We start from the raw sequence: 17,684 nt of genomic DNA on the forward strand, positions 1-17,684 counted from the left end.
TTTTACAAGATAAAGTAGATTGTAGTCCTCCTCTCCTGTAATTGCAATCTGACTTTAGTATGACAAAACACTGCAGCTAAGAGTTTAGGCAATCTGCTTTTAACATTACATCAAGCTACAACAGTTAAAATACACTGTTTCACAATGAAGCAGGCATTCATTTAAAATCTGGCACTTCCCTCTTAAAAGCAGTAGTTTTCCCTTCTAGTGACATGCCTATCCTTAAGGAGGTAAAGCCAGACTTATTTTGAAGAGGTGGAAAAAACAAAGTAAACACTTCCAGAATGAAGTGTCCAATAGTTCTACAGCCTGCAGGGCAGAAGGCTGCAATATTAATGTTTGTCTTCAGCAACACAGCTCTCAAAATATTGCTTTGTCCAAATACTGCTATAAAGACTTTCAAATTACGTCCAACAACAGGAATGTAACTCACGCAGGGCATTCCACAATGAAGACCTCTTAGTTAATGAATCTATTTAGTTATCTCAGTTCAGAGATACTGTAGTGCAGCTTCATCTTGTCTGCTGCAGATTCTGATTCAAACTTCTAACGTGCAGTTGAGAACAAACCCAGTAAAAGGCTTAAGCAGACTCCCCTGTCAGGTACATGAGCACAACATGCAAGTTGCATCAGCCATGGAAGTGGACCTGGTCCATTTTCAGTTCTTTTGGCATTTTCAAGTGATGCCAGAGCCAGCTTGTCACCTTAGGTGAGAATTTTATGGGGAAAATAGGTATACAAACAGTACATAGCACTGTTTGTGCTTATTCCCTATGGAAAACTGACCTGATGCTATGAGAAGTTTCACTCAGGACTGTAGGAATACTTTGATTTTACCTCTTAAAGAAAAAAAAACCAACAACAAACCACCAGCAACAAAATGAGGATGGAGTGTGCCACACGGATCACCTAATCCACTTACCATAGAAGCTTCCATTCCTTTTTTTATGAAGCCTTCTCAGTATTTCTAGAACTTGACACCTACTTTAAAAAGAAACAAGCTGACATGAGAGTTTTTCCTTGGATTTAAGGACCTTCAGGGCACGGAACTTCTCTTTATACTGTCCTGTAGATTTCACCAGATTGAATTTTTATATATTCTTTTGGTCATGAAAGTGAGAGTAACTCAGCTCTGAACAGCTTTCCTTGCAATAAGTGTATTTTTCGTTAGGGAAATCTGAATTTCCCCCTCCCCATAGATTCTCACGCATTCACACAGACTCTCTAGAAAGGTAAGACACTTTATTGAATTTGTTGATAAATTAAGAAAGGACTATGAACCAGACTTATGGGTCACAGGTGCTTGTAAACAGACATCAATTCCTTCCCACAGGAAGCATGACTCCATGTGCTCAGCCAGAAGTCACTTCCCCCAGCGCTGCTCACAGGCTGCATAGTGACGGAGGGCAGAGAAAAAGTCTTCATAGCTGATGTTCAGGTGGGAAGGCAAAGAACTGAGAAGGCAAGTTAAAATAAGCTTTTATTACCCCACATGATTTCATGGCCAGTCAGGTATATCACTACCTAAACCAAACTACTGTCCAAGTAAACTTCTGAAGCTGTTCTCAACACTGTTGCTGTCACTCAACTTGAGTAACTAAACCAGCTTTTAGTATCTTGTCATGCTCTAAATCAACGCCTACCAATTAGAGCACATAGGACACTTCAAGCTATTAAGAAAGCCAGAGAAGCACACATCTGCCCAGATGTTTGAGTGCCATATAAACATTCCCAGATTTAATAAATACAGCAACACTAGTCAGTTCAGTTATTGCTAAAATTGGAAAGTAATCCAGAGGCACAGTCATCTTACATTATTCCATTTCCCTTATATCCCGTGTTCCTGTTAGAAAACTGTAAGTGACTCAAAATCCACATAAGGAACACCAACAGAGCTAGGACTGGACTGCTAAGACTAGACAATGGCAGAAGTTGTTCCTTAAACCTGAAGAGTAAATAAAGCCTCCTGTTGCCTCATCATGGATGAAGGAACAACAATGAATGTTTGACAGATTTAATTAAACAATTTTTAAACACCCTCAGATCAACCTCCAGGCACCTTTGTTTAGACTTATCCCCCCTTGTGGCTATTCCCATGAGGTAAATCACATAAAGACTTGTTTAGTTAGATTATTAATCCCACCTCTTTTGCAGTATTTATAGGTAACTCACATAATCTCTGTCAGTCTGATGTGCCACGGAAGGAATCCTAATGTACTGTCCACAGGACCAAACTTCAAGACCAAATCAGGATCAGGAAATCCATTTGCACCTGTAAGATCAAGTTAAATTAGTTGGGTTTCTTAATTAACCACAAGATTTGTTTTAATTCTAAACCTTAAGGCATCTGCTTTTTCATTAAATGCATTTATTTATTTATTTATTTAAATCGAGTGAAGCTCCTGAGGACATGTTAACAGTTAAACACCCAAGAGGACAGACTGGTCTTGCACCAACTGAACAAAAGCTTAGACAGCCACTGCACGCCCAGATGGACTGCTGTTTTTATGTCAGGTGCTTTTAAAAAACTTGGTAAGGGAAGTGATAGGATCAGTTACATTGTTTTGAGTAACAGCAAACCTTAACATTGCTGTTTAAACTGACTTGTTCTAGTTTTGTCTTGGCAAACTTGATTTTAGTATTGTAGAACATGCTGTACCCTGACCTGTAACCATTATAATCCTAACTCAACTATGTGTAATTGCAGCAGAGTAGAAGGACCATTAGCACAAAAAAAACCTTAAGGAGGTTCCACTGAAGAAAAGCTTGGTTTCACAGACAATCAAGAAAACAAGTTGTACAAAAAAATACCCTGTCAGATGAGCTGTCTCTTTCTCAGTGAGAAGCTAGACAGGCAATTTTAAAAACAACTTTCACACTATGAAATTTCAGACAAACTGTTGCAGGTAATATCTGTCTTGTTACATGAGCGAGGAAAAACAGGGCAATGGTTTCCCTCTTCCCCCTCAGTTACTAAGTAGGCAGCATTACCCATCTCAGGGCTAGATAACACTGAAGGACTTCACTAGATGCCCACACTCCTACTACCCATACCTCAAAACCCCAGACACTGTCATTCCACTACTGAGAACACCTTACTGACCACTCAAGGTTGAAAGCCATCAGTGGCCCAGTGATACTGTCTCTCTTTCCACATGCTTCTGCCATGCCTGAGCCATTCAAGGCCAAAACTGACAGCCAGGCAACAAGCTTAGAAAGAACAGTCATGTCCAACTTCCCTGATAATTCTAGCCCTAGTTGATTAGGGCGACATTTGAAACCCAGTATAGTATCCCCAGGGGACCCAAGAAAGTACAAGCTGGTTTTTGTGTGCCTACCTAGCTCATCTGAAAAGCATTTCAGCAGCTGTAACCCTTCTTTGCTACAATGCTGCATGTAGTCATAATGATTGCATGTTACTAGTTCTTGTCACCCCTTCCATTATTCACTACAAGTGAATTGCAAGAGTGCTTGCACAGCATAATGCCTACCTTTAGCAGATAGAATTTAATACTATTTGCTCTGAGCTTCAGATGTTATTTCTCAGTTATTTCTCACTTGCTTAAAAAAAACAAAAAACAAAAAAACAAAAAAAAAAACACCAAACCTCAAACCAACAACAAAACCCACAAACCACCAACAAAAAATATCACACCAAAAAACAAATGCAAACCAGTCAAGAGCCTTTTACAAGTTTAAATTTAGTCGTGGAGAAACTTCGGGAATAACGGAAGAGGAAACCAAAGCCCTATTAGATTTCATTCTATCCAGGATTTGCAAGAAATTCACATCCTCCTCCCCACTGAATCATCACAATAGTAATCCTTTTACCAGAGGTAAAGTTATTTTCACAAGCACTTGCATTTCTAAGGAAGTATGAAGTATTTAGATACATGAGCCTTGTGCCGCAGTCCAAATCTTATCTCAAAGTTAAAAAAAGAACAAAAAACAAACCAAACCTCTAAAGCAAAAGCTACTTAGGTGTTCAGAAGCTAGCATGTTAGTATGAAAGAGCTTTGCAGGGAAGTAGTGGATACTTAGAAGTGGGGGCTCTGGAGGCAGTGGACAGCTTTACTCATCAGCTGATTCAGTAGCTGAGTATTCCTCAGCTGGCCAGTTCAGCGACAGGATCTTCAACACTGCAATGGCTTTTCAAACAGGAAAAGACCTTCAGAGAGCCCAGTTAATGCTAACATTTCCTTCTGGTTCCTATCTGAAGGAAAATGAAAATGTACACTGTAGTATTACAGTTAAAACAGCCTATTCAAAACACAGTACTGTGCTTTCCACTCTGCATCCATTTCTCTACATAATCATAATCACCACTACACATACTTCACATGTGGAAGCTCCCTCCCTCAGAATTGCTGGAGTTACAGTGCTCAAGTTTAGCCCACACAAGATACAAGGATTTGGGAGCAGACTCCAAAAAAAGGCCAAAAGACTTGGACGCTCAAGGGACAAGAATCTGGCAAAATCCCTTCTAGATCAGGAATTCTGCAAGGGCAACATAAAGGAATTTGTAGAGCTGATAGCACTACCCTTCTCCACATAAATTTTATAGGGCAACCTGAACAGCCGTAATTGATAGTCGTGTTCTTTATTGGGAAGGCAGATGGCAAGTAGAGACAGTATGTGAAAATGCAGAAACTATAAAGTCACTATAAACACAAACCCTAAAAATATCTATCAAGTACTGCTTTTCAAGAACTTGCTCTCAATTTAGATCAGTAACTCACAGATGTTTAAGTCATTATAAATGATTGTTCTTTACTTCCAACTGTCCTAAAAATTCAAACCAAGCAAATTAATAAGCAGTACTAGTTACAGATACTACCCTTAGTTATTAGTCACACAGATTAAGCAGCCTGTTTTCAAAGTGTCCCACACAACAATAGATCTGCTCAATTTAAGACTGCACCCAATACTTTCATTATATCTGGGCACTTAAATGCACAGACAGAAGATCATGAACAAGTGTTTGAGAAGCTCCAGTTAAACACCACTGACCAAAATGCACACATGAGTATCAACTGTCACCAGTTCTTTACAAAAACAGTGACCTGTTTTAAAGCAGCAGTTAGTCATTTCTTGTTAAATTGCCTTTGGGATATAACAGGATAGATGTCCAAGTCACTTCTTCACGTGCTTTGTTAAATATGTTTAATAACTCCATTACAGTGAGAACCTATCATGCAGTATGCTAACAACTGGCACACAATTCAGTTTTAAATTAAGATTAAAGTGTTAAAGTGTCTAAACTGCCACAGTGGTGAGTCTGCCAAGCAATTCAACTGACCACCTACTTGGGGATAACAAAAACCAAACCAAACCAAGCAACCCCAAAACCAAGCAACAACATAACACTCTCAAAAATCCAATTATTGAGAGCCATGCTACAGTAACATGCCTGCATACATCCAAGCTAAAGTGTGCAGTCTGAAACCTGAACCCTGCCCAAGCTAATTACAGCTGCAATTAACATGCATGGACCACCTAAGAAAGCTGAGCAAGTATTACAGCTCTACAGCACCACTGGAGTAACAGAGGCTTGTTCTACACTGTTTCTCCCAGATGCAAGCGGTATCAGGCAGCCCTGCCCCTTTCATAGCTACCACACCTAGCCATTTGCTTCAGTACAGAATCACTAATCCGCATGAATTAGTGATGAAGATTACTAAACTACTGTGGGTTATACAGCAACAGAAGATGAGCAAGTGCTCTGTCATCTGCACTCAGGGTGATAGTTAGGCGGCAACAGCTTTAATTGCTGTAAGTAGATCTGAGAAAGACTCTGCCCATACCCAGGACTGCAGCATGCTAACTTGCAAGAAGTTAAAACGAGTTAACTGTCTAGTTTCAGGTGACCCCAGCAGTATTTTTTTTTTTCCCAGAAAGCTCATCACAGAACATCCCATAGAGGTTATCAACTCTGAAAATCTGAGACTACAATTTAGCTTAATGTTTCAATTTTATGTGCAAAGGAAAAGCTCAAGAAGGGAGTAAACCAGTAAGAAACAGCAGAAGCCTCAAAGCAATAATCAGACTAAACATCATGACACACAGATTCTAAGCAATAAATATACTAGAAACCAAATCCATTATGAATCAAATTCTCTTTCCCCTCCTCCCCCGGACCATGTCATACTTACTACTTAATAAGCTGTCTAACACATTCACATCCAGGTCTGTGTATGTTCTTTGCTGCTGTGCTACCAACTGACAAAAGTTCTGAGCAGCTTTTACTATGTCTGCTTTTCCATCTTCTGGAGACAGTACCTTCAATGTAGACTGGCAATTTAAAACTGAAAGTACAAAACACAGTTTAAAAGCAACAGAAATATGGTTGTATTGAGTGTGCTTTAGACATTAACTGGATATGAGTGAAAGCCATTTGCAGTGTACTTCACATATTATATACCTAATCACAGATACCTATTTCTGTAAGAGATGGATGAGGTGTGTTTGCTGTATTACTAAAACACAAGTTTAAGGTAACTATTTTGAGAAGTCTTGTGAAAGTTCATTGAATTAATATCAGTCTTGAAATGTAGTCTTCTGGGAAATTTGCATTTGTTCTTACGACATCAGGCAAAGCAGTGAGAGGAAGGTGCCTAGACAAACTTTGGGGGTGGTTAAGTAGTGTTGAAAGACTTGCACTTCAGGGAAAGGAAAAAAGATCTAATCCCTACCCTAAGAGAGGAAGGTGTTTGAACAGCTACCATGAACATTCATGTGACACAGTGATTAAGTTGAGGCCCTCCCTGAGCATGATCAAAGAATCTTTCAGCAAGACTTCAAAATTGATGCAAGAATTACAATATTGATATAAGATTACTACAGAGACGCCAAGAACCAGATAACAGTACCAGAATTCACTCAATGTGTAATTATATCTGACTTCAGAGGACATCACGCAACAATCTTATCATCTACACTATTGTGAGGTAACAGTCTTCACATACTACATGATTTGAAGCATTGTCAGCTCTGGTAAGGTACCTAAGAGGTAAACTTACCAAGGAAGCTGAAGCCTACTAAACTGAAGGAAAGGTCACTGTACACAGGCATGTTTTTAAGTAAAAGCAGAGTTATGCTTTATATAAAGCTAAAGTCATATCAATCTCCCCCTTGCAGCTCATCTTACCTTGATCAACTTTGTCCTGATTTGCAAATTCCACAGTGTATTTGGAGCAATCTAATCCTAAGAGTTCTTGCTGCTGTTTTAAGATTTCATCCATCAGTCTTGAATTATTCCTCTTGAAAATACCTCAAAAAAAAAAAAGTTGCATGTCAGCCAACTCTTTATAGGAGTGCTACAACATAAATCTGACACTAGGCAGGAAGGAAAAAGAATGAGGGTAGTCAGTACTGGTTTCAAACTGGAGTTCACAAGTATGATAAGAATCCATAGCAAATGATACTGCACGTGACTACTTCCAGTGACCTTGGAAAGACAACCCACATGCTTTTGTTCCTCTTTATCCTTATTTAAGTAGTAAGCTACTATTGCATAAGGGATAGTACATTGTCCTTAGTATGCTTGCAATACTTTGAGACAGCAACACCCTATCACCACAGGACCAAGTCACATTAACATCAAGTTTCTTTAATACCGTGCTCCTGTAGATTTACATCTTCGGTCTGCTACCACTTACTACCACACCACTAAGGCTGCAGGCTAACAAAGCAAGTCACCACTAAATCAGTGTTTCAGGCCACAGTAACTATCCCCTCTTACACTATGGCAAATGTCATGGATTTCCTAATAAAAGGATTTCACAAACTGTATATTCCAAGGAATTAATGCAGTCTTCAAGGCCTTTTTATACTCATATGTTTATGGCAGGCACATTTTGAGTGCAGGAATTATGAAAATTTGCTTAACCAAACATACTTGTTTTCCTGTTCAAAAATAAATTCTAGCTCTTGAGTACAACTATTTCTAATCAAAAAAACACAGGAAAAATTAAGTTCAGCAGCTTAAATATTTCCAGTGCAAAAGCATGGCTAGGCATATTTACTTAGGAACTGATAATGCTTTTATCATGTTGTATTCTAGGCTTGTTATCAAGAGCCTAAGTTCCATTCAGAAATCCTATGGTAAGCACTTCCGTTGATCAGTCTAAAAATGCCCACACAATAACCTTACAAAAACCACTGAACTTGTATACATTTTATATCAGGTTTATGACTCATCACTTCAACCTGATTCTGGTATGAGAAACTGCTAACAAACAGATCAGCTTCCAGATCAGTAACAATCAAACAGTGTATAAGTATTGGGTTAAGATCATAACACATTAGGATTTAGTTTATAACATGAAGTGACACAATGCATTTATTTACACACTAGCCTTTTAGGCCTGGTGAGTTTTTATACAGGCTTCATTAGAGGTTTTAACAAGTGGAAAAGCATCTGATGTGCTTCCCACCCTAGATACTTTCTGCAAAAAAATATACTTCATTACACAAATGTTAGAGATGCTTATAACTCATTTCACATGTTGACAGACCAGTAAATCTCAGTAAGGCAGCAACCTTGATACAAAAAGAGCGTTAGAATATATGAAGTCTAAACTGAAGTTAAATCATTATGCTATGTTCCTGCTTACTAGTGTATATCCATACATACTGGAAATTGAGAATGCTGCTTTGAATAATACTGCTTGATACAACTCTGCTTGGTTAAGTTTGTTTAGTGCTCCAGTTAGCACTGATTGTTTTCCTTACACTTAAGGTCAGCAGCAGTACAGCTATTTACTGCAATTGCTAATCCCACACCACCTTCAGTCAAGATCCGTACAAGGTTACGTGTGCCTCATTTCTAAGAGTCACTTGACTTCCATCCACCTTCCAAGATGTGAAAAAAAAAAAAAACAACCTATGTTCAATATTCAGAACGAGAGTTGGCATAACTACGAGAGGTTCCCAGTATGGAAAAAAAGATAGCTGCTCTCTTCTTCCCCACTCAACCCTAATGATGTAATTTTTTTTCTCATGAGAAATTGATGCCTATTCCTGTCAAAGTTCAGAAGAGCAGATCTAAGAATCTGCACTCCAGCTCTCAAGTAAATGAAGACATTGAGGATAACAGGTAGAGAATAGACTAAGGTGCTTACTGCTCAGTAAAATAGGGTAACAGATAAAGGACTTGGCCCAGCTCTGAAGTGAAGATTCTTAATGCACACAGCAGATATTGAAGACACTGGGGTTGGATGGGTTCTTGAGATTTATCTGAATATCATGAGCATTCCCCTTCTACTCATATATCCAACCCAACTCCTCAGTTGTTGAAAACCAGGGTCCTGCATTGCTCTTGTAACAACAGTTTAACACAAGCTGGAAAGTAGCTGGAAAGTACTGTAATTGTACTGTAAAGTTGTAATATGTCTTTCCTGTAAAGACCTCCTCAATGAAATTCCAACTGATGTGCCAAGCTTGACACACCTACAATTTTCTTGCAGAGGAGATCCTGAAGCACATCAGAAAGTTGTAAACATTCAAACTAACTGAGATTTTCATTTAAAACAAACAGCATTTGGGAACTTTACTCCTTCAGTGTTTTGCCCCTCGCTCAATGCACAAGAGTCCTTTTCTTATGAATGCTTGTGATAGTAAACACAGTCCTGCTGGAAGGAATGTACACAGGCCAAATTAATATTTAACTTTAAAAATGATTTTACATAGCTGTGTCTCAGACTTACACTCCCTTTTCTTACAGGATCTCAAAACCCCATTTGTCTAGAATGGTGCATTTTTTTTAATCTTTTAAAATATATCCAAGTTACTTCTGGAAGATGCTTTTGCTAATTTATACATGATAAAGTAAAGAAGAGTGTGTGATGAGACCAATTCACTAACAGAATTCAGGTGTTCTCATGCAGCAAGACTTAAATCTTTATTTAATGCTACCTTCCAATTTTTTTCATAAGTCTTCCACATAAGTTGAAAGCAAGTCCATAATCCGATTTTAACATTATGGATAGTTTTTTGGCAGAAGGTCTAGAAGTTTAGCAATACAACAGCTGTTTGCTGTTGAATGGGGAAAATTTCAGCCCTAGTACTGTGTTTCTAATACAGAACAAAAACATGAAATTGACACTATTGCTCATTAGAAGCAATTTTTGGCTTTGTAATGCAGAAGCAGTTTTGTTCAGTCACAACAAGCTGGTTGCAAATATGTATATTCTAGCAAATAGAGTTTTAAGAATTCTGCATATTTAAACACTATAATTCCTATAACAAGAGTATAGGACTTCAGGGTGTTTGGTTTTGGTATTTTTCTGGTTTAATTTTTACCACTGAGAACTTGTGAGCTGTTTCCAGGGATAATTCTTGTTTTTACAACACAGACTGCAAGCCTGTTATTGATCATTAATCTCCATTACACTGAGGCAAACCACAAGTGATTTAGCTTCCCACAGTAGCCCTCCATTTACATGGATCTTCTCTAGGACACGTGCCTTTTACTCAGTTTTACAACAGCTACAAGCCATACTCCTTCACAGTCAACTGTGGTGTTGCAGCACGTTAGGGCTAGAGGGTGACAAATGCAATCTGTAATTAAGAGGCTGCAAGTTCAGCAGAAGAAAGGCTCGAAACTGCCAGGAACTGCACACTGTGAGGGGAACACTGGCACAGAGAAACACCAGGTGGTGTCAACCAATTGTTTGCCTGCCAAGCTGCCACAGCCACCACCTGCTAATGCCTTGGGAGCATCTCAACATTCAACATTCTCGCTTGCTCTGCTTTTTAAAGCAGCAAAACCTAGTAAATACGCAGAATACAGTCAGCTCTTCCTTACAATGGAACAACTTAATCAAAGTTAAGCTCAGGAAATAACACATCTCCATAGCATTTCAGTTATTCCCTTTTTCTCAACTCCCTTCCAGTGTCAACAAGGAAGAGTCATAAGGCAACAAGTCTGTTTAAAGCAAAGCATTAACAGTTTGAGAAACATCAAACTGTAAACCAAGTGAAATAATGTACAGCAAGAAACTGTTTTAACACATCCTGCTGGATCATGCTAGTTGATATTACAAGGAAAGTGGGGTTTGAATCATTAGAATCATAGATTAGTTAGGGTTGGAAAGGACCTTAAAATCATCTAATTCCAACCCCCCTGCCATGGGCAGGGACATCTCACACTAAACCATGTCACTCAAAGCTCTGTCCAACCTGCCCCTGAACACCACCAGGGATGGAGCATTCACAACCTCCCTGGGCAACCCATTCCAGTGCCTCACCACCCTCACAGTAAAGAGCTTCCTCCTTATATCCAATCTAAACTTCCCCTTTTTAAGTTTAAGTTTTAACCCATTACCCCTTGTCCTATCACTACAGTCCCTAATGAAGAGTCCATCCCCAGCATCCTTGTAGGCCGCCTTCAGATACTGGAAGGCTGCTAGGAGGTCTCCACACAGCCTTCTCTTCTCCAGGCTGAACAGCCCCATCTTTCTCAGCCTCTCTTCATACAGGAGGTGCTCCAGCCCCCTGATCATCCTCGTGGCCCTCCTCTGGACTTGTTCCAACAATTCCATGTCCTTTTTATGTTGAGGACACCAGAACTGCGCACAATACTACAAGTGAGGTCTCACAAGAGCAAAGTAGAGGGGCAGGATCACCTCCTTCAACCTGCTGGTCACACTCCTTTTGATGCAGCCCAGGATACGGTTGGCTTTCTGGGCTGCGAGCACACACTGAAGCCAGCTCATATTCATTTTCTCATCAACCAACAGCCCCAAGTCCTTCTCCGCAGGGCTGCTCTGAATCTCTTCTCTGCCCAACCTGTAGCTGTGCCTGGGGTTGCTCCGACCCAGGTGTAGGACCTTGCACGTGGCATGGTTAAACTTCGTAATGTCGGCATCAGCCCACCTCACAAGTGTGTTGAGGTCCCTCTGGATGGCATTCCTTCCCTCCAGTGTATCAACCAAACCACACAGCTTGGTGTCATTTGCAAACTTGCTGAGGGTGCACTCAATTCCACTGTCCATGTCACCAAAGACGTTGAACAACATTACACCAGACCTCACAAGATACAGAGAGCTAGAAAAATGTACTAGGATTACCTATTCCAAGAGCCTAGAAAAAACAAACCAAGTTTGAAAGTGGATGAAGTCACTTAGGTTTCACCACTTAAAGCCACTGAAGTTAGCACTAACCAAATAAGAAGAATTCAAGATAGAACTTATAATCTCATAGGTGACCTGTTCCTCCCACATTTCTTCTTGGAAGGACATTCTGTACCAGGAGAACAATTGCTCAGAAACAACTGAAAGAAGAGACACTACTTCCACATTACTCATATGCATAAGGAGGTTACCTTCAGCAGATTAGCATTAGCCCTTTTAACAAATGTGGTCTGAGGACTCCTCTCAACTCAACACTAAAATGCAGGTGCTGTACATGAGGTTTCTGCCCACAGCAGATGCTACGTGATACTGCTATCTCACAAATGTGTGTGACACAAAACCACAATATATGTTATCTCCCTAGTGAAAACACTGAACACCCCGAAAGCTTTATGGATTGATCAGACTGGCTAAACTACCAACTAATTTGGAAAAGACTAAAAGCGTACAACTGGGGGTAATGAAATGATTTATTTTGCTTACTATAGTACCCTATCCTTTCAAAGTTTTTTCCAAGATAAAATTGGTCAGGAGTAAAGCAGTGCTCTGGAAAACCAAACCCAGGACAAAGAAAGCTGAACTTGTAAAACCAGTTGTACTATGGGCTTTAAGTAACCTTCAACCCACAGCATCTATTCAGGAACCCAAAGTATTCAAAAGCCAAGATTCAAGAAGCTCCCCAAAAGCACCCTAGACTTGTCACAAACTATTTCAGGAAAGCTTCATTGATGGACAAAAGTAACACTCAAGCAGGCTCTCGGGTGACAAAGTAACAGAAGCAAATTGAAATATGTAATGCTGGGCAAAGGTTTCTGCTCCCCAGGAGATATTTTATATGCAACTACAGAATTGCATAATCACTGCCTTCTGACTGAGAGAAGGCTGCATTATTTCCTCAGAGATAATGTCTTAACCAGCATGGCTGGACTTGCTACCAAGTAACAGTACTGGCAATACATAAGTCCACAGAAATAAATCCTTGATCAAAACCCTAATCTTTTAGTCAATCTGGATTTACTAACCCTAATGGTGCATACTGTATCATTAAGTTTATTATGGGTTTGTTCTGCTGCTTATCAACGAGAACTGGGAGAATGAAAATGGCCCCTACACATCAGAAGAAGTGAAAGCATGCCACCTTAGGCTTCCAAACCTGCTGGGGAAGGATGGGGAAATCTCAGGTCTAAGCATTACAACTCATATCACCATATATTCATTACAGTACAAGACAGTTACCTACTGTCCTCTTGCATTCCTCAAAGACCTTTTTACTTGAGTCTTCTGGTGTAATGAGCATCATGAATTCAGAGAAGAGAGCCAAATACTTGACCATGTTTCAACACAGTTGTAACATACTGGGTTCTGTAACTGCCCATGAGAATTAGCATAACTCCTCACAAGTTGCCCTTATGGTTACTGGTGCAGCTGCTGTTAACATACTAGTGTCAGTGGGGATGCAGCTATTTATTTTGACCCTGAAGAATACAGAAGAAACCTTCTTCTTAGCCTTTTTTTTAATGACCAATATAAAATATAGAGATTAACTACTATAAACAAATACACTGCCTATCTGACACTTCTTTAAAGAACTTCATGCTTCCATCCCTTCCTACAGAAAGGGCAATTAAGGACACATTTTTAATTCAAGTCTTCTGCAAGAAAACAGTATTCACCTCAGAAAACACAACCATGGAAGACCACTGTTATAATCAAAGTTTCCTGTTGCAAGGAGGAGAATCTCAGTACTACAAGTAAGCAATGAAAAAAAAAGAAACAAATTAAAGTGTACCTAACAATTCAGAACACTGCTTCCATCTTTACCACAGCCAGCACCAGCGGGCACAACGTATCTTTGGCAAGTCAATAGCTGGTAAAATGGCAAGAACACAGAACCTTACTGAAGCAGCTCAACAGACCAAAAGTAAGTCTCACCACCTGAGAAGATCAAAATAAGTGCACAGCATAATTAAGGTTCACCCTCTGTTACTGATAAGAGCAAGCTATACCTGACTTTATTCACCCTCACTAACCAGTGCAGGTTCCAGACATCACTATTATTCAGAACTGGATTTCACAACAACTGCAACATCCTACTCAATGACAGCTCTACCTGAAAGTGTTGTATGGTCAATCCAGACACCATAAAGAGCTTAGCAATAAAAGAAAGGCGACATACCTGCTATTACCAGAAGTAAGCATATACTTAAGCAATATGAATGACTCACCCTCCGAAACCCATTTAAAAGGCTCAGATGACAACATAGTGCACAAAAAAGCAGTTGTGGCTACTATCCCAGATAACTCACTGAACACCTGTGAAGAACATGCATGCATAATGACAGGCTACTCTCATCAACTCTGAAAGTCTGACAAAAGCCACTGATTTAAAACACTTCAGTTGCTCTGCACTGCCTTGCCTTTTTCAACTACATTCCAACAAACTGGAATTCAAGTTGGCAATTAAACCAGCCTATTCTGGTATCAAAGGACTAACAGAAGAATGCACTACTGAAAAGCATTATGTTTTGACACTAACGCCATAAGATCACAGCTATATTTTCAGATTTCAAAGGTGTTAACTTCTTAGCATGCAAATTTAGCATGAACGTAACAATACACAGGAACAGCAGCAAATAATCTCCAAGATATTTCTTTCCAAACTGCTAACAAAGACAATTGTTCTGCAACATTATTTCAGTTCCACTGCTCTTCAGAGGGCATAACCTTGTAATTTCTGGTTATCATATTCACAGTCTTGTAACAGCCAGCCTTAGATCTGATAGGACCTCAACACGTGCTGAAGAAGCAGACACACAATGGTGTCTGACACTACTACAGCAGCTGCTCCCCCATGCCAGACAGGATCTCAGCGACAGTGGCTGCCTAAGCATTGACTGGTACCTTCTCCCTCTTCTGCGTTGAATGGTTGCGCAGCAAACAAGCTGAAAACCAAGACAACCAAGAAGCATGGCTCACGATTTCTGCAGCAAAATGCAGAGATCTAAAAAGGAACTAAGCATGCATACGTAACATATTAGGCAATGCTGCGGGGAGCTTATTTGAGGCTGGACAGAAACTGGAGATCCTGTGTGGTAAAAATCTCTCTCTTCAGGCTATGAGGGTAACTGTCACTCTTGTTTGGTACTAAATTTTGCTCTGCAGCACTTAACCCGGCTTAATGCTTTCCAAGCTGAGAGCAAAAAATATCAACACATGAATGGATTTTCAGAAGGCTCTGTTTTCTGTGTCACTGAGATGGTATAAAATATTAGCATAACATTCCTTGACTTCCAAATGAGGAAGTATTCTCTCACTGAAACACAACATAACCAAGAACCACAACAGCCCTGCACAGATGGCCAGTTTAAGCTGCTAAAGGACTGGTATTAAGCCTAGATTCTTAAAAAAGATCTTGGAGAATTTAGTGAAAGTCAAGCCAATTGAGTCTTGTATCTCACATGAAGAACAAATATGAAACAGAACTAGCAGAGGCAGTGGTTTAAACAATAAATAAAATCACTAATGCCTAAGCTCTGGGAAAGGCTTGCGTACCTCAGATGCATTTGCACAGTTAATGACAACAGATTCCACCTACTTATGTAGGATGCACTGTGGAGTTTTTCCAGAAAGAGCACTAGAACAGTATTGCAGACTGTACCTCTAGCCTAGCATAAATCTGCAGTTAACCTAATGTGCATGTCATGTCTAGACAGCCATAAGAAGCAGCTCAAAACAGCTAAACACTGGTCTCCTGCAGTCTCACCACTGACAACAAGAGCATGGGATCTTCAGCTTGAAGCTTTCTCCTCCGAGAGGACAGAAACAGGACACAGTCCATCTTATGTATCATTCGTCCTTCCGATTTGGCAGCTTGAGTACTCTCACAGATCATCTCTCAGCAGCTGGGTAGAAAGTTTCACCCAAGACTACCTTGAATATGGTTGATCTCATCACCTCAACAGGAAAGCACAGGAATTATGAAGATAGATTTGTACCATGATTATTCCACAGAATGTTAAATCTAAACCCTGACCTTATATTTGAGATATTCAGTGATGTGGAATCAATGTATCTGCAAGAGTGAGTTCAACAGTCTTACAACTGAGATCCAGTAATGAATAAAAATCACACAGCAGACAGAAAAAAAAAAAAAGTTTTCACAGGTACCAGCTCAGAAACTCAAACATTAAATAGCACCAGTCATTACATCAAATGCAGACCATGTAATTCAATTTTACAAAATTGACAGCATGCAGAACACACGTGCTTATGTTTAGCTACCTGTTTGTTCACATGAGGAAGAGTACATGAAAATAAACGGCTAATGTCATTCATCCATTTCTGGCAGTTCAGACATAGTCCATAAACTCAGCTCCCAAAAGTATGTAGCCTAAAGTTCTTACTAACAGCCTGTACAATGTCACGACTCTCAGATACCAGCAGTTCCTGTCAGCCCAGGGCTGGGAATAAGACCCTAGACCGGCTCCAAGACCTGCCCCTTCCAGTGCACATGCAGGGCCAGCTCATCCCGCCCAGGAGCCGGGCCAGGAAGGCGCTAGAGACATTCACCTAGCTTACTATGGCTAGAGACTGTTCAGAGGTCAGGCAGCTTCAGGGGACGCACAGGGAGCTGCCACAGCGAGGCTGGCACCCGGCTCGGAAAGACCCTGGGGCAGGGCTGGACCCTGGCCTCACACCGGTGCTGTAACGAGCCCCTGCCGGGAGGGGACCGCCCGCGCCGGACCTCGGGGCACCCCGCCGAACGACATGCCGCTACCACCAGCGCTGCTCACCATTATGGTCGTAGACGCTGACATAGGAGATGCCCACCGCCATGCACCACACCACCAGGCTGGCCATGTCCGCGTAGCTCGGCTCCTCCTCGGTCACCACCAGCCCCATGTGCACCGGCAGCTTCTGCAGGGCGCGCCCGTCCGAGCGCCACCGCTGCCGGCCCTGAGCCGCGCCTCGAGGCCGCCGCCGCGCCGCGCCGGCTTTGCGGAAGGCGAAGGCCCCGGCGGGGGCGAGGAGCGCGCAGGAGGCGGCAGCGGAGGCCGCGCGGCGCCACAGCCACGCGCGGGGTCCGGCGGCGGCGCGGCCGCGCAGGCAGGCGAGCAGCGCGCGCTGCAGGCAGAGCAGGGCGCGCAGCACGGCGTGCAGCGCGCGCCACGCCAGCCCGCCCGCCCCGCTCATGGAGGGGGGGGAGGGGAGCGCGGCGGCACCGCCACCAACCGACAGGAGCGCGCGGGGCAGCGGCGCGGGAGGGTCACGGAGGGAACCGGGGTGCCTCAGCCGCTACGCGCCGTCCGCCGCGCCGCCGCCGCCATAGCACTCACGGAGCTAGCGTCCCCCGCCCGGCAACAACCGCCGGCGCCGCCATCTTCCTGCCGCCCCGCCTGATCTTTCACCTCTCACCCCGCCACATGCAAGGCACCCGTTGGCTGCCAGACAGCCCGCCGTCACTTCCGCCCGCGGAGAGCGAATGACGTGGCTCTGAGGGATGGGACGGGGCGGGGGACAGGCTGGGAACGGCCCGGGCGGGAGGGGCGA

At 41.9% G+C, this 17,684-nt stretch overlaps 1 protein-coding gene across 1 annotated transcript; it reads right to left on the minus strand.

The window, feature by feature from the left end:
* Window positions 1-1,221: 1,221 nt before the first annotated feature.
* NUS1 (NUS1 dehydrodolichyl diphosphate synthase subunit) lies at window positions 1,222-17,351 on the minus strand. Its single transcript, XM_062632437.1, has 5 exons — window positions 16,928-17,351; window positions 7,148-7,270; window positions 6,153-6,305; window positions 2,173-2,272; window positions 1,222-1,454 (listed from the first exon to the last, which is right to left on the minus strand). The coding sequence occupies exons 1-5, from the start codon at window positions 17,325-17,327 to the stop codon at window positions 1,364-1,366; spliced, it is 867 nt and encodes a 288-aa protein (XP_062488421.1). The 5' UTR covers window positions 17,328-17,351; the 3' UTR covers window positions 1,222-1,363.
* Between the last annotated feature and the right edge of the window lie 333 nt (window positions 17,352-17,684).

This window comes from Pezoporus occidentalis, unplaced genomic scaffold (genome assembly GCF_034315485.1).
Source record: "Pezoporus occidentalis ecotype Australia unplaced genomic scaffold, CSIRO_AGI_Poc_V1 ctg39, whole genome shotgun sequence".
Taxonomy (NCBI): domain Eukaryota; kingdom Metazoa; phylum Chordata; class Aves; order Psittaciformes; family Psittacidae; genus Pezoporus; species Pezoporus occidentalis.